Source organism: Thunnus albacares, chromosome 22, assembly GCF_914725855.1.
Source record: "Thunnus albacares chromosome 22, fThuAlb1.1, whole genome shotgun sequence".
Lineage (NCBI taxonomy): Eukaryota > Metazoa > Chordata > Actinopteri > Scombriformes > Scombridae > Thunnus > Thunnus albacares.
Genome location: NC_058127.1, coordinates 3162078 through 3185776, shown reverse-complemented (window position 1 = coordinate 3185776; position 23699 = coordinate 3162078). Strand labels below are relative to the sequence as shown.

Sequence of the window (23699 nt, the reverse complement as noted above, 5' to 3'; positions counted from 1 at the left end):
ATGTATCATGTCAAGACACACAAAAAACCCTCTTGGAGCCATATTGTAAGTCCTACAGGAAGTCGGCCATCTTGGAAAAACTGGTCAATTTTCGCTTTTTTTTGGCCATTTCCAGGGCTCTTGTTTTAACGGACTCCTCCTACAGAATTCATCATAACGACTTCAAAATCAGTGTGTGTCATCTAGGCTATTTCATGATCAAAAGTTATTAAAGGATTTCATTATCATTGAAGCGTGTGGCTGTGGCATGGCGTTGAGTTTTGATGTTTCGCCATGACAGAGGAAATTGCTATAACTTTAGTGTACATGGTTGGATCTGCCTGAAACTTCATGTTTAATAACAGTCCAAGCCTTAACACGTCTACATGCCAATATTCAGTCGGTGATGCAAACTGGCTCCATAGTGCCCCCTACAACATTTCAACACAGTACCCCCAGCAGCAGGTAAAATAGTGGATAGAGGAAGTGATGTTTATCTCCTTCTTGCACTGTCTGAAAACAACCCAGGTCTGGAGACATCTACATGCCCGTGACAGAAGCCCTTCAACTGCCGCATGCCACGATGTGCGCAAGGGTGCGAGGGCCCGATCATCGCTGCTTGCAGCTTTAATTTGTTATGACATTTTAGCATAGTTTCCAGTGAGATATATGAGTTTATATAGTGACTTTGCTGTTGTAAACATTACTGTTGCTATTCAAGAAACAATGTTTAGTTATATTTGAAATATCCTTTCATCCTCCTCTGAATATATTTTTTTATAATAATATATTTTTAAAAAACAAGTCTTTAGTAATGAAAAGGGAGAAGTAAGGGAACCCAACCAATAGGTAGTATTGATAAAATGACAATGATACCCATCCCTACTCACAACACTCTGCTATCACCACTCTACCGCAAAGTGTGATCAATGAGGCACAAACCATCACTTTTGGTTATATCAAGCAGTTTATTCTGGTAAAAAAAATGATATCAGCTCTCACACAGTCAGTTTCATGGTAACAAATTCTACAAAACACTAAAACAATGAAAGAAGTTATGGAAGATTTACAATGAAGCTAAAATCAAACAAACACAACACAAAATAAATCAACCACATCATCAAAAACTGTAGTTGCTGTGGTCATTGGGAGAACATACAATATACTTTTACCATAAAAATCAAACTTACTAAGATGTTTTTAACTGAGTTTATATGCATCAACCTACAACAGTGAAACAGCAGACTGGTAACAGAGTTAGGAGCCCAGCAGAGGGTGCTCATGTTAAACATAACACATCAGATCCAGTGGTGAACTGATAATAATACACTATCATTAAAAAACTAAACAGTACACATAATATCAAAATATAAAGGTAACTATTACTCAATCAATTTACAGTAATATCAAGAATAGACTAATAATGGCAAGTGGAAGAATCAACTATTTCACATTCACAACAAATCAAGTTGCTGCCTGTCACCATCTGCTTTGTTCACGATTAAACCGCCCCCTTATTAGTAACTACTCTATTGTTCTCAATCTAAAGACATTCCATTCCTGTAAGCTACTGCTGGTGTATAATCACATTTTGATTTCTTAAACTACATATAATGGAGAAGAAAGCTATTTTAATTATTCTATTTACTTTAACTTTTTGGTATAAAACCAGTCTGTCTAAAAAGGCATACAATTACAAAATTACAACCTTTCTATGTGTTATGTGACACATTGCTGACAGCGGTGATGTTTGAGTCTCTTTCTTCCTGTTTGTTTCTATGGCAACAGACAAACAGCCTGTCATCATCTGCTTTGGCTGGTTTGTTTATAATCAAACTACCCCCTTATCAGTAACTATTCAGAACTATAATTTATTGACACTCAACACTATGTTGAATTTAAAACCAATAGTGATCGAGAAAATGTTCACAGAAAGACTCAGGGCTAATGTCAGCTGTTCAGCTCGCAGCCCTTTTGATTTTAATGTTGAGTAAAGAAAGCTCACAAAAATGAAGCTGTAAGGGAAATTATGTAGCTCTGAGTCATTTACTCTAAAACATGTTCAACACAATACTGAGTGACTGTGTTGGTGGACTTTTAGGGAATTCCTGTAAGCAAAAGTTTTCCCACATTGTTCACACCAGTGTGGCTTCTCTCCAGTGTGAATGCGTTGGTGAACTTTTAGGGTACTGCCTTGAGTGAAAGCTTTCCCACACTGATGACAGCTGTATGGTTTCTCACCAGTATGAATGCGTTGATGGGTTTTCAGACTACTGTCAGAAGTGAAAGCTTTCCCACATTGCTCACACCAGTATGGTTTCGCTCCAGTGTGAGCACGTTGGTGACTTTTCAGGCCACTGTCGTGAGTGAAAGCTTTCCCACATTGTTCACAGCTATAGGGTTTCTCTCCGGTGTGAATGCGTTTGTGTTTTTTTAGATTACTGTCTGTAGTGAAAGCTTTCCCACATTGGTCACACCAATATGGCTTCTCTCCAGTGTGAATGCGTTTATGTGTTTTTAGAGCAGTTTCTTGATTGAATGCTTTCCCACATTGGTCACAGCTGTACGGTTTCTCTCCAGTATGAATACGTTGGTGGGTTTTTAGATGACTGGCATGAGTGAAAGCTTTTCCACAAAGGTCACAGCTGTACGGTTTCTCTCCAGTGTGAATGCGTTGGTGAGTTTTTAGATGACTTACACGAGTGAAAGCTTTTCCACAAAGGCCACAGCTGTATGGTTTCTCTCCAGTGTGAATACGATGGTGGGTTTTTAGATGACTGGCATGAGTGAAAGCTTTTCCACAAAGGTCACAGCTGTACGGTTTCTCTCCAGTATGAATGCGTTGGTGGGCTTTTAGATGACTGGCATGAGTGAAAGCTTTCCCACATTGGTCACAGCTGTACGGTTTCTCTCCAGTGTGAATGTATTGGTGGTGTTTTAGATCATTTTTATGAGTGAAAGTTTTCCCACATTGGTCACAGCTGTACGGTTTCTCACCAGTGTGAATACGTTGGTGACTTTTTAGATCACTGTTTCTCGTGAAAAATTTCCCACATTGTTCACAGCTGTATGGTTTCTCTCCAGTATGAATGCGTTGGTGGATTTTTAGATGACCACTTAAAGTGAAAGCTTTCCCACATTGATCACAGCTGTATGGTTTCTCTCCAGTATGAATGCGTTGGTGGACTTTCAAGGCACTTCCGTTGTTGAAAGCTTTCCCACATTGATCACAGCTGTATGGTTTCTCTCCAGTATGAATGCGTTGGTGGACTTTCAAGGCACTTCCTTTGTTGAAAGCTTTCCCACATTGGTCACACCAATACGGCTTCTCACCAGTGTGAATGCGATTGTGGCTTTCTAGATGACTGTATTGAGTGAAAGTTTTCCCACATTGCTCACAGCTGAATGGTTTCTCTCCAGTGTGAATGCGTTGGTGGATTTTTATTTGACTGTATTGAGTGAAAGTTTTCCCACATTGCTCACAGCTGAATGGTTTCTCTCCAGTGTGAATGCGTTGGTGGATTTTTAGATCCCTGTCCATAATGAAAGCTTTCCCACATTGGTCACAGCTGTACGGTTTCTCTCCAGTGTGAATATGTTGGTGGGTTTTTAGATGACTGGCACGAGTGAAAGCTTTTCCACAAAGGTCACAGCTGTATGGTTTCTCTCCAGTATGAATGCGTTGGTGGGCTTTTAGGGTACTTCCTTTGTTGAAAGCTTTCCCACATTGGTCACAGCTGTGAAGTTTCTCTCCTTTGTGAATTTTCTGATGAATCTTTAAATGTCTTGATGTCGTGAAGGCTTTGTCACAGTGCTGACAGCGGTGATGTTTGAGTCCCTCTCTCCCTGTCTGTTTCTAAACATACAGAGAAAGAGAGAGAGATTAAGTGAGATTGCATGATGGAATGAATGATCTCTAACTGAAAGTAACTGTTAGATCATGTTTGTGGAACATAAACCACAGTGCTCAAATTAGAGTAAAGCGTTTCTAACCAGCTACAGGAGCAGGTCCACAGAACATTTGGATTATTACATTGACAGTAATAATGACATTCAGTTGACATACAATTCAGCATATTGTTTCTTGTCTCTCTAGAGTGAAGTAGAGATGATAAGTAACTTTGAGTAACATTTCACAGTGAAATTAACGTAGTAATACTGTCATTATTACTAAATTGAATTGTCCCGCCAGAGAGAAAAGTTAAGCTGACCAACATGCTGAATCTTGTTTTAAAAGGTTTTAAAACTATGCATTTAAAGCATTTGTAATTTCCCCATGGTAGATGACATCCAGTAACTTTAGAGATTTGAAGATTAGTGTCAAAATAATCAGCAACTACTTTGATAATTGATTAATCATTTTAGTCATTCTTTAAGCAAAATGCAACACTTACTGGTTCCAGCTCCTCAACTACAAACATTTTCTGCTTTTGTGTGTTTTTATATACTGCAAAATTGAATACTTTTGGGGTTTGGACTGTTGGTCAGACAAAACAAGACATGTGAAGATGATAAGGTCCTATTCAGGGTCCAAAATTAACACCCTCCAAGTGCCAAATGCAGGTAAATTTGGGGTTTGGTTGAAAAATAAATTGGGACAGGATGAAACAAACTTTAGTTTTTTTTTTTTACTTAACTCAACTATGACTGCTCGCTGCCATAAGTGGAACAAAATCTGCCAGTAAGGGATAAGATACAAGCAATTTATCAAGCGGAGCACTTAAATACATCTTCTCTTTGCTGCTTATACTCATGTGCTTCTACTTACTTGTAATGAAGTATTTTTACATTCCTGTATTGGTACTTTTAAAGGATCAGAATACTTCTTCCACCATTGCTGATACATTAGAAACATTGAATACAGGCTGCCTGTTAGCAGTGAAGCCACAATGAAGTTCAGTACTGATATTAACTAGAAATCCTCTTCAGAAACATTTAAAATGTCTGATTTCTGTTTTTTCTTCATCAAACACAAAGTAAACGGAGGTTATTTCTAGCTCTGTTTATATTACTCACAACAAGGTGAAACCATGAAATACTGAGACTTTTTTGTATTTTTTACTGCTGAAAAACTCTGTGAACACAAAGCCTGGAAGTGTTTTAGTTCTCTTTTTCAGGACTTTCCCTCCAACAACACAATGAGACACAGACCCTCGAGACTCATCCTCGTGTCTTTAGTCTCATTATGAAGCCCATTTTTTCATGAAGTCAAGAACACTGACCTGTTCATTGATGGTAGCAGAAGCTGAGCCTGATTCTTCCCTCTTAACAGGGTTGTCGGTGTGGTGCTCTGTGTTCTGCTTCTCCTCCATTCCACTCTTGTAGTGGTCCCAGGCGATGAAATCCAGCAAGTCTCCTCTCTGATTGATAGACTGCATTTCTGTTCCAGCATAAATATCCCCTCTTGTGAGATTACTGTACTCTGGCCACGCCTCCTTAGTTACTATTGCTAAGGAGCGAGATTTCCCGCCACTCTGTTTTGAAACAAAATGGCTCCTTGAGTTTAAAATTTACATTATTAAATTACAAAATTTACAGTTTTGCATAAGGTATTTTCTTTAAAAGCTTAGACTATAAATCCTGTAATATGTGGCATCGATTGATGTTGTAACTTCTCGATGCATCTTTTTATTCAGACTGCAGAGAATAGTTAAGTTGGGTTATTGTTCTGTTTTGGGCTGCTGACCAATGTATCTGTCTCTTTTTTTCATGTGTTTATGTATGGATAAAATGACTTTTACCTCTAATAAAAATAAACATTTAATAAATAAAGTATGACTCATTTTTACAAACATGTCTACTCAGACATCCACAATCTTGTCTCCAGCCAGGTCCCGCTCAATTTTTTTTAAAACAAAATGGCTCCTTGATTAAAAGCAGAAAGAAGCAGAAGCAGCTTCTACTTTTTAGCTTTATTTTTCGATTTTGCAGATAAACATTAGCTCAGTGGTAACATCTTAACATGTTGTTATTACATATTTTGAAGATGAACATTTTCATGTTTCCAGCTGAAAATGTGAACCAGCAAAAAGAAGTGTAGACGTGAAGAAACAGCATTTTGTATCTCCGTATAGAGCCGGTAGAGAATGATCCAGAAACATTTTAACAGAGTTTTTAACATAAAAACGTTCAAATGTACAGCAGAAGTACATTAAATGATATATTCATGCTATATTGTTTGTATTTCCAAACAGTATGTTTGATTTTTTTTAAAAAGTTTTATAAATGACGACTAACAGATGAACAAATAAAGAGCAGGACAGAGCCGCTAACATTAGCCCAACCTCTGATATAGCAGCATATGGATCTGCTGTTTATTCATTCATATATTTAGGTGTTAACATTTATTCCATGCAAACTTAATATCAACAAGCAATAAGAGTAACAGAGAGAAGAGGAGCATCTTTACATGAGAACATATAAAATAAACATTAAAGACTTATAAAATGTTGATCTGAACAGTAACTACAGCTGTGAAATAAATGTGTTGGTGCAGACGTATGAAGTAGCAGAAAATGGAAATATTCAAGTAAAGTACCTTTAAATTGTAGTTAAGTGCGGTACTTGAGTACATGTACTTAGTTACATTCCAGCACTGAAGCAGAACAATGAGGAGGTGTGGACGACTCAGACTGTAATGATCGAAACCTGTTTACCATCTCTGCTCCTGACTGAACAGCCATCAGAAAGATCAGGGACATTAAAGTCTCAATGTGTTTCAAACAAAGTACTCGTCAGGTCGTCACACAGAGTCTGAAAACTCCTCAACACCTCACACCTTTCTGACCTCATAGTCGTTGAATCCAACGATTCAACTATTTCTGGAAAAAAAAACTTAAGCTTTTCTGTTTCCCATGACTGTAAACTGAATTATTTTGGGATTTTCTACTGTTGATCAAACAAAAGCAAACTTAAAACACATCAGCTTGGACACTAAGAAATAATAATGAGCATTTATAACTATTTCAAATTGATGAATAAATAATAACAATTTGTTGCAGGCTGTTCTCAAATCAATCATAATCTGAATTTTATCACAGGTCAGTGTTTTCAATAAAACAGAACATCAGATCATGTGGAATTAACATAAATTCCCTTAAATATCCTACATAACTAAAAGAGGAAGCAGCTGGCTTAGCATATCTCAGTAGCTGCTATCTCAGCTTTTGACTTTAGTGAGATTCTTGTGATTTGGTGCTTAACCAACCTTTAAATCACATATTAAAATGTATCAAACTGTGTTGTATTGTTCTCAATCTAAATCTAAAGACATTACATTCATACAAGCTATTGCTGGCATAAAATCAAAGTTTGTTTTCTTAAACAATTGAAAATGGATAAGAGACATGTTTTAACTTTACATGGAATTACAAAATTACAACCTTTCTATGTGTAAAAACTTTAAACACACCACATGTACATTACTATCTCAAACCAGCCCTCCTCCCTCTACCAGTGGTACCTGCAGGCAGGTCTTCTTTCTAAACTTTACTCAGTATTTTGATGTAAGGACTATTATTTATGTTATTAACAATTTAGATTTGTTTCCAGTGAATTATTATGGAGTTTATATCGTGACATTGCTGTTGTAAACATTACTGTTGCTACTCTGAAAACAATATTTAGTTATGTTTGAAATATAAATCAATTTTAATCCTGTTTTCAATGTATTCTTTTATAATAATAATATATTTTTAAAAAGTAATGAAAAAGAGCCCTTAATAGAATTGAACCAATAGATAGCAGTATTGATAAAATCTTAACGATAACCATCCCTACCCAGTGTTTTGATGTAAGGAATATTATTTGTTATTGACATTTTAGAAGAGATTCCAGTGAGATATTACTGAGTTTATAGTGACTTTGCTGTTGTAAACATCACTGTTGCTATTCTAGAAACAATGTTTAAAATATCCTTTCATCCTGTTCTGAATATATTCTTCTTTATAATAATATATAAAGTACAGTAATGAAAATGAAACGGGACAAGTAAGGGTACCCAACCAATAGGTAGTATCTATAAAATGACAATGATACCCATCCCTACTCACAACACTATGCTATCACCACTCTACTGCAAAGTTTGATCAATGAGGCACAAACCATCACTTTTGGTTATATCAAGCAGTTTATTCTGGTAAATAAATGATATCAGCTCTCACACAGTCAGTTTCATGGTAACAAATTCTACAAAACACTAAAACAATGAAAGAAGTTATGGAAGATTTACAATGAAGCTAAAATCAAACAAACACAACACAAAATAAAACCAACCACATCATCAAAAACGGTAGTTGCTGTGGTCATTGGGAGAACATACAATATACTTTTACATAAAAATCAAACTTACTAAGATGTTTTTAACTGAGTTTATATGCGTCAACCTACAACAGTGAAACAGCAGACTGGTGACAGAGTTAGGAGCCCAGCAGAGGGCGTTCATGTTAAACATAACACATCAGATCCAGTGGTGAACTGATAACAATATACTAACATTAAAACACTAAAACAGTACACATAATATCAAAATGTAAAGGTAACCAATAATCAATTAATTTACAGTAATATCAAGAATAGACTAATAATGGCAAGTGGAAGAATCAACTATATCACATTCACAACAAATCAAGTTGCTGCCTGTCACCATCTGCTTTGTTCACGATAAAACTGTCCCCTTATTAGTAACTACTCTATTGTTCTCAATCTAAAGACATTCCATTCCTGTAAGCTACTGCTGGTGTATAATCACATTTTGATTTCTTAAACTATATATAATGGAGAAGAAAGCTATTTTAATTATTTTATTTATTTTAACTTTTTGGTATAAAACCAGTCTGTCTAAAAAGGCATACCATACAAAATTACAACCTTTCTATGTGTTATGTGACACATTGCTGACAGCGGTGATGTTTGAGTCTCTTTCTTCCTGTTTGTTTCTATGGCAACAGACAAACGGCCTGTCATCATCTGCTTTGGCTGGTTTGTTTATGATCAAACCACCCCCTTATCAGTAAGTATTCAGAACTATAATTTATTGACACTCAACACTATGTTGAATTTAAACCAATAGTGATCAAGAAAATGTTCACAGAAAGACTTTAAACTCAGGGCTAATGTCAGCTGGTCAGCTACAAAAATGTAGCTGCTGTCTTCTGACTTTCTAAAATCATTTAAAAGGGAAATTATGGAGCTCTGAGTCATATACAAACTCAATTGACACATTCTATTCAAACTCCACATGAAACAAAAATGAAAAATAAAAAAACGTTCAGGGTAGAAATTAACTGTGACTCCCAAGGTGCATTTCTGCAAGAAACAGCCAATCACTGAGCATTAAAACTCATGTGCACAGCTAAAGTTACTGTTGACTGTTGACCCTCAGTCTGTAGAGAAGATCAGGATAGAACAACATTGTTATTGAAGGCATGGAGAGGAGGTAGGGGGACACCACTAACCTGCCTTTAAAACATGTTCAACACAATGCAGAGTGACTGTGTTGGTGGGCTTTTAGGGAATTCCTGTGAGCAAAAGTTTTCCCACATTGTTCACACCAGTATGGCTCCTCACCAGTGTGAATACGTTGGTGGATTTTTAGATGGTTGTCTTGAGTGAAAGTTTTCCCACATTGTTCACAGCTGTATGGTTTCTCTCCCGTATGAATACGCTGGTGGACTTTTAGATGAATGTCTTGAGTGAAAGTTTTCCCACATTGTTCACAGCTGTATGGTCTCTCTCCAGTGTGAATGTATTGGTGGCGTTTTAGATCACTGTTGCAAGTGAAATGTTTCCCACATTGGTCACACCAGTACGGCTTCTCTCCAGTATGAATGCGTTGGTGGCGTTTTAGATGACTGTCTCGAGTGAAAGTTTTCCCACATTGGTCACAGCTGTATGGTTTCTCACCAGTATGAATGTGTTGGTGGATTTTTAGATGACCACTTGAAGTGAATGCTTTCCCACATTGGTCACAGCTATATGGTTTCTCTCCAGTATGAATGCATTGGTGGCTTTTTAGATGACTGTCCTGACTGAAATGTTTCCCACATTGTTCACACCAGTACGGTTTCTCTCCAGTGTGACAGCGTTGGTGGCGTTTTAATTGACCGTCCTGACTGAAAGTTTTCCCACATTGGTCGCAACTGTACGGTTTCTCACCAGTGTGAATGCGTTGGTGGACTTTTAGAGAACTCTTTGTAGTGAAAGCTTTCCCACATTGGTCGCAACTGTACGGTTTCTCACCAGTGTGAATACGTTGGTGGCTTTTTAGATCACTGTTTGTCGTGAAAGTTTTCCCACATTGGTCACAGCTGTATGGTTTCTCTCCAGTATGAATGCGTTGGTGGATTTTTAGATGACCACTTGAAGTGAAAGCTTTCCCACATTGATCACAGCTGTATGGTTTCTCTCCAGTATGAATGCGTTGGTGGACTTTCAAGGCACTTCCTTTGTTGAAAGCTTTCCCACATTGGTCACAGCTGTACGGTTTCTCTCCAGTGTGAATGTATTGATGGTGTTTTAGATCATTTTTGTGAGTGAAATGTTTCCCACATTGGTCACACCAGTACGGCTTCTCACCAGTGTGAATGCGTTTGTGGCTTTCTAGATGACTGTATTGAGTGAAAGTTTTCCCACATTGCTCACAGCTGAATGGTTTCTCTCCAGTGTGAATGCGTTGGTGGATTTTTAGATCACTGTCCATAATGAAAGCTTTCCCACATTGGTCACAGCTGTACGGTTTCTCTCCAGTGTGAATATGTTGGTGGGTTTTTAGATGACTGGCATGAGTGAAAGCTTTTCCACAAAGGTCACAGCTGTACGGTTTCTCTCCAGTATGAATGCGTTGGTGGGCTTTTAGGGTACTTCCTTTGTTGAAAGCTTTCCCACATTGGTCACAGCTGTGAAGTTTCTCTCCTTTGTGAATTTTCTGATGAATCTTTAAATGTCTTGATGTCGTGAAGGCTTTGTCACAGTGCTGACAGCGGTGATGTTTGAGTCCCTCTCTCCCTGTCTGTTTCTAAACATACAGAGAAAGAGAGAGAGATTAAGTGAGATTGCATGATGGAATGAATGATCTCTAACTGAAAGTAACTGTTAGATCATGTTTGTGGAACATAAACCACAGTGCTCAAATTAGAGTAAAGCGTTTCTAACCAGCTACAGGAGCAGGTCCACAGAACATTTGGATTATTACATTGACAGTAATAATGACATTCAGTTGACATACAATTCAGCATATTGTTTCTTGTCTCTCTAGAGTGAAGTAGAGATGATAAGTAACTATGAGTAACATTTTACAGTGAAATTAACGTAGTAATACTGTCATTATTACTAAATTGAATTGACCTGCCAGAGAGAAAAGTTAAGCTGACCAACATGCTGAATCTTGTTTTAAAAGGTTTTAAAACTATGCATTTAAAGTATTTGTAATTTCCCCATGGTAGGTGACATCCAGTAACTTTAGAGGTTTGAAGATTAGTGTCAAAATAATCAGCAACTACTTTGATAATTGATTAATCATTTTAGTCATTCTTTAAGCAAAATGCAACACTTACTGGTTCCAGCTCCTCAACTGCAAACATTTTCTGCTTTTGTGTGTTTTTATATACTGCAAAATTGAATACTTTTGGGGTTTGGACTGTTGGTCAGACAAAACAAGACATGTGAAGATGATCAGGTCCTATTCAGGGTCCAAAATTAACACCCTCCAAGTGCCAAATGCAGGTAAATTTGGGGTTTGGTTGAAAAATAAATTGGGACAGGATGAAACAAACTTCAGTTTTTTTTTTATTTAACTCAACTATGACTGCTCGCTGCCATAAGTGGAACAAAATCTGCCAGTAAGGGATAAGATACAAGCAATTTATCAAGCAGAGCACTTAAATACATCTTCTCTTTGCTGCTTATACTCATGTGCTTCTACTTACTTGTAATGAAGTATTTTTACATTCCTGTATTGGTACTTTTAAAGGATCAGAATACTTCTTCCACCATTGCTGATATATTAGCAACATTGAATACAGGCTGCCTGTTAGCAGTGAAGCCACAATGAAGTTCAGTACTGATATTAACTAGAAATCCTCTTCAGAAACATTTAAAATGTCTGATTTCTGTTTTTTCTTCATCAAACACAAAGTAAACGGAGGTTATTTCTAGCTCTGTTTATATTACTCACAACAAGGTGAAACCATGAAATACTGAAACTTTTTTGTATTTTTTACTGCTGAAAAACTCTGTGAACACAAAGCCTGGAAGTGTTTTAGTTCTCCTTTTCAGGACTTTCCCTCCAACAACACAATGAGACACAGACCCTCGAGACTCATCCTTGTGTCTTTAGTCTCATTATGAAGCCCATTTTTTCATGAAGTCAAGAACACTGACCTGTTCATTGATGGTAGCAGAAGCTGAGCCTGATTCTTCCCTCTTAACAGGGTTGTCGGTGTGGTGCTCTGTGTTCTGCTTCTCCTCCATTCCACTCTTGTAGTGGTCCCAGGCGATGAAATCCAGCAAGTCTCCTCTCTGATTGATAGACTGCATTTCTGTTCCAGCATAAATATCCCCTCTTGTGAGATTACTGTACTCTGGCCCCGCCTCCTTAGTTACTATTGCTAAGGAGCGAGATTTCCCGCCACTCTGTTTTGAAACAAAATGGCTCCTTGAGTTTAAAATTTACATTATTAAATTACAAAATTTACAGTTTTGCATAATGTATTTTCTTTAAAAGCTTAGACTATAAATCCTGTAATATGTGGCATTGATTGATATTGTAACTTCTCGATGCATCTTTTTATTCAGACTGCAGAGAATAGTTAAGTTGGGTTATTGTTCTGTTTTGGGCTGCTGACCAATGTATCTGTCTCTTTTTTTCATGTGTTTATGTATGGATAAAATGAATTTTACCTCTAATAAAAATAAACATTTAATAAATAAAGTATGACTCATTTTTACAAACATGTCTACTCAGACATCCACCATCTTGTCTCCAGCCAGGTCCCGCTCAATTTTTTTTAAAACAAAATGGCTCCTTGATTAAAAGCAGAAAGAAGCAGAAGCAGCTTCTACTTTTTAGCTTTATTTTTTGATTTTGCAGATAAACATTAGCTCAGTGGTAACATCTTAACATGTTGTTATTACATATTTTGAAGATGAACATTTTAATGTTTCCAACTGAAAATGTGAACCAGCAAAAAGAAGTGTAGACGTGAAGAAACAGCATTTTGTATCTCCGTATGGAGCCGGTAGAGAATGATCCAGAGACATTTAAACAGAGTTTTTAACATAAAAACGTTCAAATGTACAGCAGAAGTACATTAAATGATATATTCATGCTTTATTGTTTGTATTTCCAAACAGTATGTTTGATTTTTTAAAAAAAGTTTTATAAATGACGACTAACAGATGAGCAAATAAAGAGCAGGACAGAGCCGCTAACATTAGCCCAACCTCTGATATAGCAGCATATGGATCTGCTGAACATTTATTCCATGCAAATTTAATATCAACAAGCAATAAGAGTAACAGAGAGAAGAGGAGCATCTTTACATGTGAACATATAAAATAAACATGAAAGACTTATAAAATGTTGATCTGAACAGTAACTACAGCTGTGAAATAAATGTGTTGGTACAGACGTATGAAGTAGCAGAAAATGGAAATATTCAAGTAAAGTACCTTTAAATTGTAGTTAAGTGCAGTACTTGAGTACATGTACTTAGTTACATTCCAGCACTGAAGCAGAACAATGAGGAGGTGTGGACGACTCAGACTGTAATGATTGAAACCTGTTTACCATCTCTGCTCCTCACTGAACAGCCATCAGAAAGATCAGGGACATTAAAGTCTCAATGTGTTTCAAACAAAGTACTCGTCAGATCGTCACACAGAGTCTGAAAACTCCTCAACACCTCACACCTTCCTGACCTCATAGTCGTTGAATCCAACAATTCAACTATTTCTGGAAAAAATTTTTTTAAGCTTTTCTGTTTCCCATGACTGTAAACTGAATTATTTTGGGATTTTCTACTGTTGATCAAACAAAAGCAAACTTAAAATACATCAGCTTGGACACTAAAAAATAATAATGAGCATTTATAACTATTTCAAATTGATGAATAAATAATAACAATTTGTTGCAGGCTGTTCTCAAATCAATCATAATCTGAATTTTATCACAGGTCAGTGTTTTCAATAAAACAGAACATCAGATCATGTGGAATTAACATAAATTCCCTTAAATATCCTACATAACTAAAAGAGGAAGCAGCTGGCTTAGCTTATCTCAGTAGCTGCTATCTCAGCTTTTGACTTTAGTGAGATTCTTGTGATTTGGTGCTTAACCAACCTTTAAATCACATATTAAAATGTATCAAACTGTGTTGTATTGTTCTCAATCTAAATCTAAAGACATTACATTCATGTAACTATTGCTGGCATAAAATCAAAGTTTGTTTTCTTAAACAATTGAAAATGGATAAGAGACATGTTTTAACTTTACATGGAATTACAAAATACAACCTTTCTATGTGTAAAAACTTTACACATGTACATTACTATCTCAAACCAGCCCTCCTCCCTCTACCAGTGGTACCTGCAGGCAGGTCTTCTTTCTAAACTTTACTCAGTATTTTGATGTAAGGACTATTATTTATGTTATTAACAATTTAGATTTGTTTCCAGTGAATTATTATGGAGTTTATATCGTGACATTGCTGTTGTGAACATTACTGTTGCTACTCTGAAAACAATATTTAGTTATGTTTGAAATATAAATCAATTTTAATCCTGTTTTCAATTTATTCTTTCATAATAATAATATATTTTTAAAAAGTAATGAAAAAGAGCCCTTAAGAGAATTGAACCAATAGATAGCAGTATTGATAAAATCTTAACGATAACCATCCCTACCCAGTGTTTTGATGTAAGGAATATTATTTGTTATTGACATTTTAGAATAATTTCCAGTGAGATATTACTGAGTTTATAGTGACTTTGCTGTTGTAAACATCACTGTTGCTATTCTAGAAACAATGTTTAAAATATCCTTTCATCCTGTTCTGAATATATTCTTCTTTATAATAATATATAAAGTACAGTAATGAAAATGAAACGGGACAAGTAAGGGTACCCAACCAATACATAGTATCTATAAAATGACAATGATACCCATCCCTACTCACAACACTATGCTATCACCACTCTACTGCAAAGTTTGATCAATGAGGCACAAACCATCACTTTTGGTTATATCAAGCAGTTTATTCTGGTAAAAAAAATGATATCAGCTCTCACACAGTCAGTTTCATGGTAACAAATTCTACAAAACACTAAAACAATGAAAGAAGTTATGGAAGATTTACAATGAAGCTAAAATCAAACAAACACAACACAAAATAAAACCAACCACATCATCAAAAACGGTAGTTGCTGTGGTCATTGGGAGAACATACAATATACTTTTACATAAAAATCAAACTTACTAAGATGTTTTTAACTGAGTTTATATGCGTCAACCTACAACAGTGAAACAGCAGACTGGTAACAGAGTTAGGAGCCCAGCAGAGGGCGTTCATGTTAAACATAACACATCAGATTCAGTGGTGAACTGATAATAATACACTATCATTAAAACACTAAAACAGTACACATAATATCAAAATGTAAAGGTAACCAATAATCAATTAATTTACAGTAATATCAAGAATAGACTAATAATGGCAAGTGGAAGAATCAACTATTTCACATTCACAACAAATCAAGTTGCTGCCTGTCACCATCTGCTTTGTTCACGATAAAACTGTCCCCTTATTAGTAACTACTCTATTGTTCTCAATCTAAAGACATTCCATTCCTGTAAGGTACTGCTGGTGTATAATCACATTTTGATTTCTTAAACTATATATAATGGAGAAGAAAGCTATTTTAATTATTTTATTTATTTTAACTTTTTGGTATAAAACCAGTCTGTCCAAAAAGGCATACAATTACAAAATTACAACCTTTCTATGTGTTATGTGACACATTGCTGACAGCGGTGATGTTTGAGTCTCTTTCTTCCTGTTTGTTTCTATGGCAACAGACAAACGGCCTGTCATCATCTGCTTTGGCTGGTTTGTTTATGATCAAACTACCCCCTTATCAGTAACTACTCAGAACTATAATTTATTGACACTCAACACTATGTTGAATTTAAACCAATAGTGATCGAGAAAATGTTCACAGAAAGACTTTAAACTCAGGGCTAATGTCAGCTGGTCAGCTACAAAAATGTAGCTGCTGTCTTCTGACTTTCTAAAATCATTTAAAAGGGAAATTATGGAGCTCTGAATTATATACAAACTCGATTGACACATTCTATTCAAACTCCACATGAAACAAAAATGAAAAGTAAAAATCGTTCAGGGTAGAAATTAACTGTGACTCCCAAGGTGCATTTCTGCAAGAAACAGCCAATCACTGAGCATTAAAACTCATGTGCACAGCTAAAGTTACTGTTGACTGCCCTCAGTCTGTAGAGAAGATCAGGATAGAACAACATTGTTATTGAAGGCATGGACAGGAGGTAGGGGGACACCACTAACCTGCCTTTAAAACATTCAACACAATGCTGAATGACTGTGTTGGTGGGCTTTTAGGGAATTCCTGTGAGCAAAAGTTTTCCCACATTGTTCACACCAGTATGGCTCCTCACCAGTGTGAATACGTTGGTGGTTTCTTAGTTCACTGTTTGTCTTGAAAGTTTTCCCACATTGTTCACAGCTGTATGGTTTCTCTCCAGTATGAATACGTTGGTGGATTTTTAGATGACCACTTGAAGTGAAAGCTTTCCCACATTGATCACAACTATATGGTTTTTCTCCAGTATGAATGTATTGGTGGTGTTTTAGATCATTTTGGTGAGTGAAATGTTTCCCACATTGGTCACACCAGTATGGCTTCTCACCAGTGTGAATGCGTTTGTGGCCTTCTAGATTACTATATTGAGTGAAAGTTTTCCCGCACTGCTCACAGCTGAATGGTTTCTCTCCAGTGTGAATGCGTTGGTGCCTTTTTATTTGATTGTATTGAGTGAAAGTTTTCCCGCATTGCTCACAGCTGAATGGTTTCTCTCCAGTGTGAATGCGTTGGTGAATTTTTAGATTACTGTCCATAGTGAAAGCTTTCCCACATTGGTCACAGCTGTACGGTTTCTCTCCAGTGTGAATGCGTTGGTGTCGTTTTAGATCATTGTTCGTGATGAAAGTTTTCCCACATTGATCACAGCTGAATGGTTTCTCTCCAGTGTGAATACGTTGGTGGATTTTTAGATTACTGCCTTTAGTGAAAGCTTTCTCACATTGGTCACAGCTGTGAAGTTTCTCTCCTGTGTGAACTGTCTGATGAATCTTTAAATATCTTGATGTCGTGAAGGTTTTGTCACAGTGCTGACAGCGGTGATGTTTGAGTCCCTTTCTTCTTGTCTGTTTCTATGGCAATGGACAAACATAATGAAAGAGAGAAAATGTGAGATTTTAATCATAGATAGAGTTGCATTGTTGGAAACATGGGATCCAGTATTTTTTAAGCTTGACCCTGACCAGAGACCATAAATAGTCAGGATAAATAAATCTAGACCAATGCTGATCTTTTTTTGAATGTTTTACTCTTGAACACTACTAGATTTTCCCTGTTCAGTAAAATAAGAACATTGACAGTAATAATGACCAAAACACAAAGAATCACAAAAAGAAATGCAAGACAATTAGATAATTACAGAGACTGATAGATACATCTAGGACAGCTGGTGTCAGAAACTGAGCACATTTTTGCCAGTTTTTGTGTACTGGAGTAAAGATTATGAGTAACTTTAAACTGCTGCAAATGGAGTAAAAGCCATCAATATTGAGATCCAACATGATGACTGATGCTATACAGCAAACCGCCAACACTGATTATTGGACACAAAACCTTGAAGTGACAGCCCCTTACAGTCTTGAAATGTGGCCTGAGATTTTTAGCTAAAATATCACATGAGCCATATCGATAAGAAAAAATATATCACTTCTGAAAGACAAATTAAATGCTGGGTCTGTCTATTACTACCACAGCAGTCAGTGTTATAAACAAGACAACATTACATCAAGTGACAACACTTGAAAATAGCAACATGTGTAGAATCAAGATTTGGCAAAAAAATAAAGGAGTTAAAATATTGAAATTATGTAAGAGAAAAATGTGGCAGGAGCTAGAGGGTGGATCTAGATAAAGATGTGATGTGTGTTACAGATTTGAATGTTTTGAATTAGGGTGAGTTGGTGGATATATATTGTTCTATTTCCATCATAAATATAAAATGAAACTTAAATAAGAAATTTGGGCTAAAGGAAAAACTTATTAACTAGGAAGGATCGAGAGAGGATCTCAGTGCCTCTGCAGAATAAGCATGAGAAACATTGATCTTTTCTTTTTTACATCTCATGGAATTTTAGGAAATAAATTATGAAGTGAAAAGCAATGTCTTCCCCTTCATTAGAAATGAAAACTGCAGGACCTCAACAACTCTGTTTATTTTGGGTGGAATTATGCACATATGTTAAAAACACTGACAGCAGCAGTGAAGCCACAGTGAAGCACATCATCTTGACATTAACTGGAAATCCTCTTCAGAAATGTCTAAAATGTCTGATTCTGTTCATTCTTCCTCAAACACAAAGTAAACAGTTTTCTAGTTGTGTTTATATTACTTGCAACAAGGTGAAACCAGCAAACACTGAGAACTTTTTGCAGTTTTTACGCCCAAAAAACTGGTTTTATCATAAAGTCATGAACACTGACCTGTTTATTGGTGGAAGCAGAGGCTGAGTCTGGTTCTTCTCTTTTAACAGGGTTGTTGGTGTGGTGCTCTGTGTTCTGGTTCTCCTCCATTCTGCTCTTGTAGTGATCCTGGTCAGTGAAATCCAGCAGGTCTCCTCTCTGACTGATGGATTGTGTTTCTGTTTCAGTTTAAATATCAACTCTTGTGAGATTACTGGACTTTGACCCCGCCCCCTTAGTTACTGTTGCTAAGTAGCAAGATTTCCTACCAGACTGTTGTGAAACAAAATGGCTCCTTGATTTCAAGCAGAAGGGGACAAAAGCAGTTTCTACTTTTTAACTTTACTGTCCAATTTTGCAGATTAACCTTAGCTCTGTGGTAACATTTTAACAATTACACATTAAATATTTGAAGATGGACATTTCCAGTTGAAAATCTAAACCAGCCAAAGGAAGTATAAATACTGTGATACTGATGCATTGTAATATCTTAATGTGGTCAAGATTTAATGTTGATTAAGGTAAGGGAAGGGAAGGGAAGGTAAGCAGAGCCTTTTTAATATCTGCCAATTAATAGTGGTGTCTGTGTGGGAGATGTGATCCGCCCAGGTAAATGATCTATTCCTCTGAACCTAACCTGTCTAAATTTAAGCAATTATAAGAAGCCAAGTAGCGGGTGTAATATGTGTTAAGTGTTTTTGTCTGTTTTTTGATGTTTGTGTTTGCTATGCCTCAGCAAAACCATGGTGCGGAAAGGAATGAATGTGATGAGGTCATATTTAATGTATGTATAGCTGTTCGGATGTTAGCAACTGTGGTTTTTGCGGGAGGGTTGATTAGGTTGGCAATAAATCAGGGATAGCTAGAAAGATCAGAGCAGTATTTCCCTGACACCCAATGTAAAAATCAATTTAGGCATCAAGTTAGGAGTCGCATCGCATTTCCATCCTGGACCATTCATTAAGTTGAATCTGGTAGACTGGAATGCTATGGGACTCAACAAGTAAAAAAGATTTAAGTGTTGAAGTTTTCTTAACCCAATGTAAAAAAATTTTAAGCGTTGAGTTGGGAGCTGCATGTTATCTCCATCCTGGAACATTCATTAAGTTGAATCTGGTAGATTGGAATAACATGGAACACAACCAGCCCAACAGATCAAATGTTAAGGTTTTCTTAAATTAGACTGCTGCCATACCTAATCAAAACAAACACAAGTGTGAGTTTTTGTAAGCGCTTAGAGTCAAAGAAAAGTTATGCCTCTAGGATAAAGGCATATCTGAAAGTTCACGGCTACCGCTCCCAAAGAGTGGGGGGTCTGCACGGGTGAACAAAATATATCTCGAGAATTAGAAATCAGGATTAACAGGATTTTTCAATTACTCAGTGGTCTTGAATATTATTATATTATAAAATAATCAGCGCCACCATTGACACTGCCCACCACAACAAGCCTATAGAGACTAAATGAACAGATTGTTTTTGAAGTACATTGCTGGCATTTCTTTTGAGCAAAATCCTGATTATGCGTTATCCAACCGAATGGTTTTCATTAATCAATTCTCCCTTTTTTTCTTAATAATAGGCAGCTCAAAACTTCCTGTTTCATGCCCATGTCACCTCCACAGACATTGTGGGGAAGATGACTCTGTATTCATGTCCAGAAACTGTGGATAAGCTAAAAACTATGATGAAAGAAAAGGTTAAACTAGACTTTGACTTCAGCCCATCATACCAAGATCCAGATTTTGATGGCTGATAATGACTCTGGCCTGCACTTAAAATGGAGTCACAGGTAAAAATATTTTTCTTACTACACCTATTTGAGCAGATCTATTAAGTGTAATTCTTTTGTATGACTTTGTCTGTGAGAACTTGGATAGTTTCACTCATATGTAGATTAAATTACCCCACATGGGTTGGTAGTGTCAGTTTTTTCCAAAGCTGACAAGTGGTCATAGAAGAACGTCAGTGTTTTGCCGTTGACAGGCATTAGTGTGGCATTTTTCATTGCTGTTTGTCTTATTTTTCCTTTTCACAAAGGACACTATACTCTACTACTACTTAAATAGTAATTTTATTTTTTTGCAGATCTGTGCTGAGTTTCACAGAATCTTGAACATCAACCTGAAGAACTACTTCTATGCTGAGTTGGACCACGTGCCCCTCGTCTTCAGAGCTTGTTCAGGAAGAAAGCTGCACACAGGGAAAGCAGCCGAAGTCCTTAGTAAGATCTTCAGGATTTATAACCTCCAGGTAAGCTGGTTAAGCTTCTTGGTGCTTGATAATGATGTTACAGTAGACTTTGGCCGTTTACCAGCCATGGTAAGGCAAGAATATGTTCTCGCTCCCAAGTTGGTGTCCATGTCGGATGTATGGGATAGAAGTCGATATATTTATTTATTTGGTCAAAGAGTTACATTTTTTTATTACTCTAATCCAGTAAATCTCTATTTTTACAATTTAAAAATTTCAGAGTTTGAATATTACCATTAACATTGTAGTCATCATAGGGTATAAATCAGAAAACAAGCACGTGTTGAAGATGCTGTCCACTTATAGATGTCTTTGATATTAAGCTTTTTTTGCCATACGTAATGACTTTATAAAATAATTCATTAATTCAATTATATAACTAATTTTGGTTCCTGGGCCTCAGAATTTCTGCTGCTCAGTGTTGCTAGGCAACATCTAACTAAACAGGAAAGGGTTCACAAGGCTGATGATTTACTGATTTATGCGCGTTTCAAATTAAATTTGCTTGGTACTCACTGAGTCATTATTTATCTTCTTTTGTTGATGGTGGTTTTCACAGATAACCCTAACTGTTTTACTGTTCAGTCCTTATTTAGTGCATAATCCAACAACTACAGGATGGATTGCTATGAAATTTGGTACAACCATCTGTGTTCTCCAGAGGATGTTGGTGATCCATTGACTTTTCCTCTGGCGCCAAGATGAGGTTGATATTTGTGGTTCAGAGGGAAATATCTTCAAAACTATTGGATGGATTATAATGAAATTTGCTACAGATATTCAATTATAAATTCTAGCGACTTTGGTGATTCTCTGACTTTTTGAAATACTTAATAAGCTACTTAAAATAACTTAATAAATAAGTTTTCATAAGTTACTTAAAAGTCAAATATTGGATGGATTGTCAAGAAATTTGGTACGGACATTCATGGTCCCCAAAGAGTCAATTGTAATAACTTTGATTCTCTGAATTTTCATCTAACGCCATTGATAGATAAAAAACTGAATTAGATCTCTATCCTTCTGCATCATCCAGGAAACAGAGGTGGTAGAGCAAACTTGATGGAGGCCTTTCGAAAATCACGTCAGTATCAGAGATACATCACGAAATTCTAATAAGCACAGGATGGACGAGGGGTTATATAATATGCTTACTGTCTTTCTTTCCTTTATTCGGTCAGTTACATAGTTAGCAAAAACTTAGGGAAAACAGGATGGAAGTGCATATAAGGCATGTAGTGGAACAGACAGACACCAAGGTCACAAAGGGGTCACGTTAGTGTTACCGGCGCCAGACCTAGGGGAAATCTGGACCGGCAGCAAAGGTTACAAAGGCAAGGATGCACTGTGTAGCCGATAAACACATGGTCTGTGGACTGTGGATTAATAAGGGAGAGAGCCAAAGTTAGCGTCTTGCTCTAGCCGATGCTCATTTAATATTGACACAACAGTATAAAACTGTACATATTTATCAGTTACGTCAGTTTCCTGAAACCTACAGCTACAAGGTTCATATTTCACATTCACACCTAAACATGTTACAAAAATAAAATAAATGTTGAAACCAAATTCACAATAAACAATATAAAACATTTTGTCTAAAGAAAAATAACTTCATAGGAATTCAAAATATGACTTACATTTCTAAATAAATAAGAATAGGCTTAACTACAATATAATGTAATAATATACAGCACAAAAATTATATCACCCAAAACACACATTTACTTTACTGACATTACTACAATCACTCCTATTTTAACACATACACCACACTTACACTCATCCTACACTGATATGACGCACACAGAACCTTTCTGCAACATTAGCATAACACTTCTTTGCACTTGCACTTAACCTCTTAACAAAATGGCGCGACTCTGCCTTGTTAACGAGCGACCGGAAGTGAAACTGGTTTGAATATAGCATCTCTATTTACCGTTAACTCGCGACTGACTGGCTTATACTCTAAAACAATCTTTTAAGCACATTTTTATACGTTACCACATGCAAAGGTCTGTAACTTTCACTGACAAAATAGTAGAAAACCGAAATTCACGGAGGTAACTATTATCAATGGCGGCGCCCACGAAAACATACAGCAACAAAAATACGTTCCAAATACATCTCTAAACCATGTCACAACTTCACAGAACGATTTGCAATGCATTTACATTAGTTAATAAACAGACCTAATCATAGAAAAGCAAGTTTTAACATACCTGTGGCTTAAGAAGGAAGAGAGCCAAAGTTAGCGTCTTGCTCGAGCCGATGCTCATTTAATATTGAGCTGCGCATGAGCAGAGCAGATAGGAGTGACCTCCCTCAGGTATCCACAGTGGCATTAGAGCGCTGCCTACTGACATCTTTGAGTATTGACCTGATGTCAAAACTGTATAAACAGAGTTAGATTAGTTCAAATAATTAACAAAAAATTAGGGGGTGTCTGTTTAGATAAAAACTTAACATTTCCAGGACATAAGCTGTGTAGAGGCCTCCCTTCCACACTTAATATAAAGAAGGGACAACAGCACACACTGTGGCATCTTAAGGTTCAGAATGTCTTCCACAAATCTTCCCTTAGCAAAGTTATACATCTTTCTCCATCAGCCATCATCAGGTCAAAATTTCAATTTGACAAGTACTTTGGTTTATGACCAAATATCTACAAAACTAAAGAT

The 23699-nt window shown here is 36.5% G+C and overlaps 1 protein-coding gene across 1 annotated transcript; it reads right to left on the bottom strand.

Annotated features, from left to right (window-relative positions):
* Positions 1–1627: 1627 nt before the first annotated feature.
* Positions 1628–23699, bottom strand: LOC122974285 (zinc finger protein 850-like). The gene is made up of 4 exons (XM_044342309.1): positions 23241–23699; positions 18787–18944; positions 9531–10993; positions 1628–2960 (listed from the first exon to the last, which is right to left on the bottom strand). Exons 2-4 carry the CDS (start codon positions 18874–18876, stop codon positions 2042–2044), a joined length of 2472 nt encoding a protein of 823 aa, XP_044198244.1. The 5' UTR covers positions 18877–18944; positions 23241–23699; the 3' UTR covers positions 1628–2041.

Coding starts and splice junctions, on each gene's coding strand:
- LOC122974285 (XM_044342309.1), bottom strand. CDS start 18,876: ATGGAGGAGAACCAGAACACAGAGCACCACACCAACAACCCTGTTAAA. Junction 10,994..18,786: donor CTGCTTCCACCAATAAACAG/GTCAGTGTTCAT, acceptor CTGTATGTTTAG/AAACAGACAGGGAGAGAGGG. Junction 2,961..9,530: donor ACTGGTGAGGAGCCATACTG/GTGTGAACAATG, acceptor GAAACCGTACAG/CTGTGACCAATGTGGGAAAA.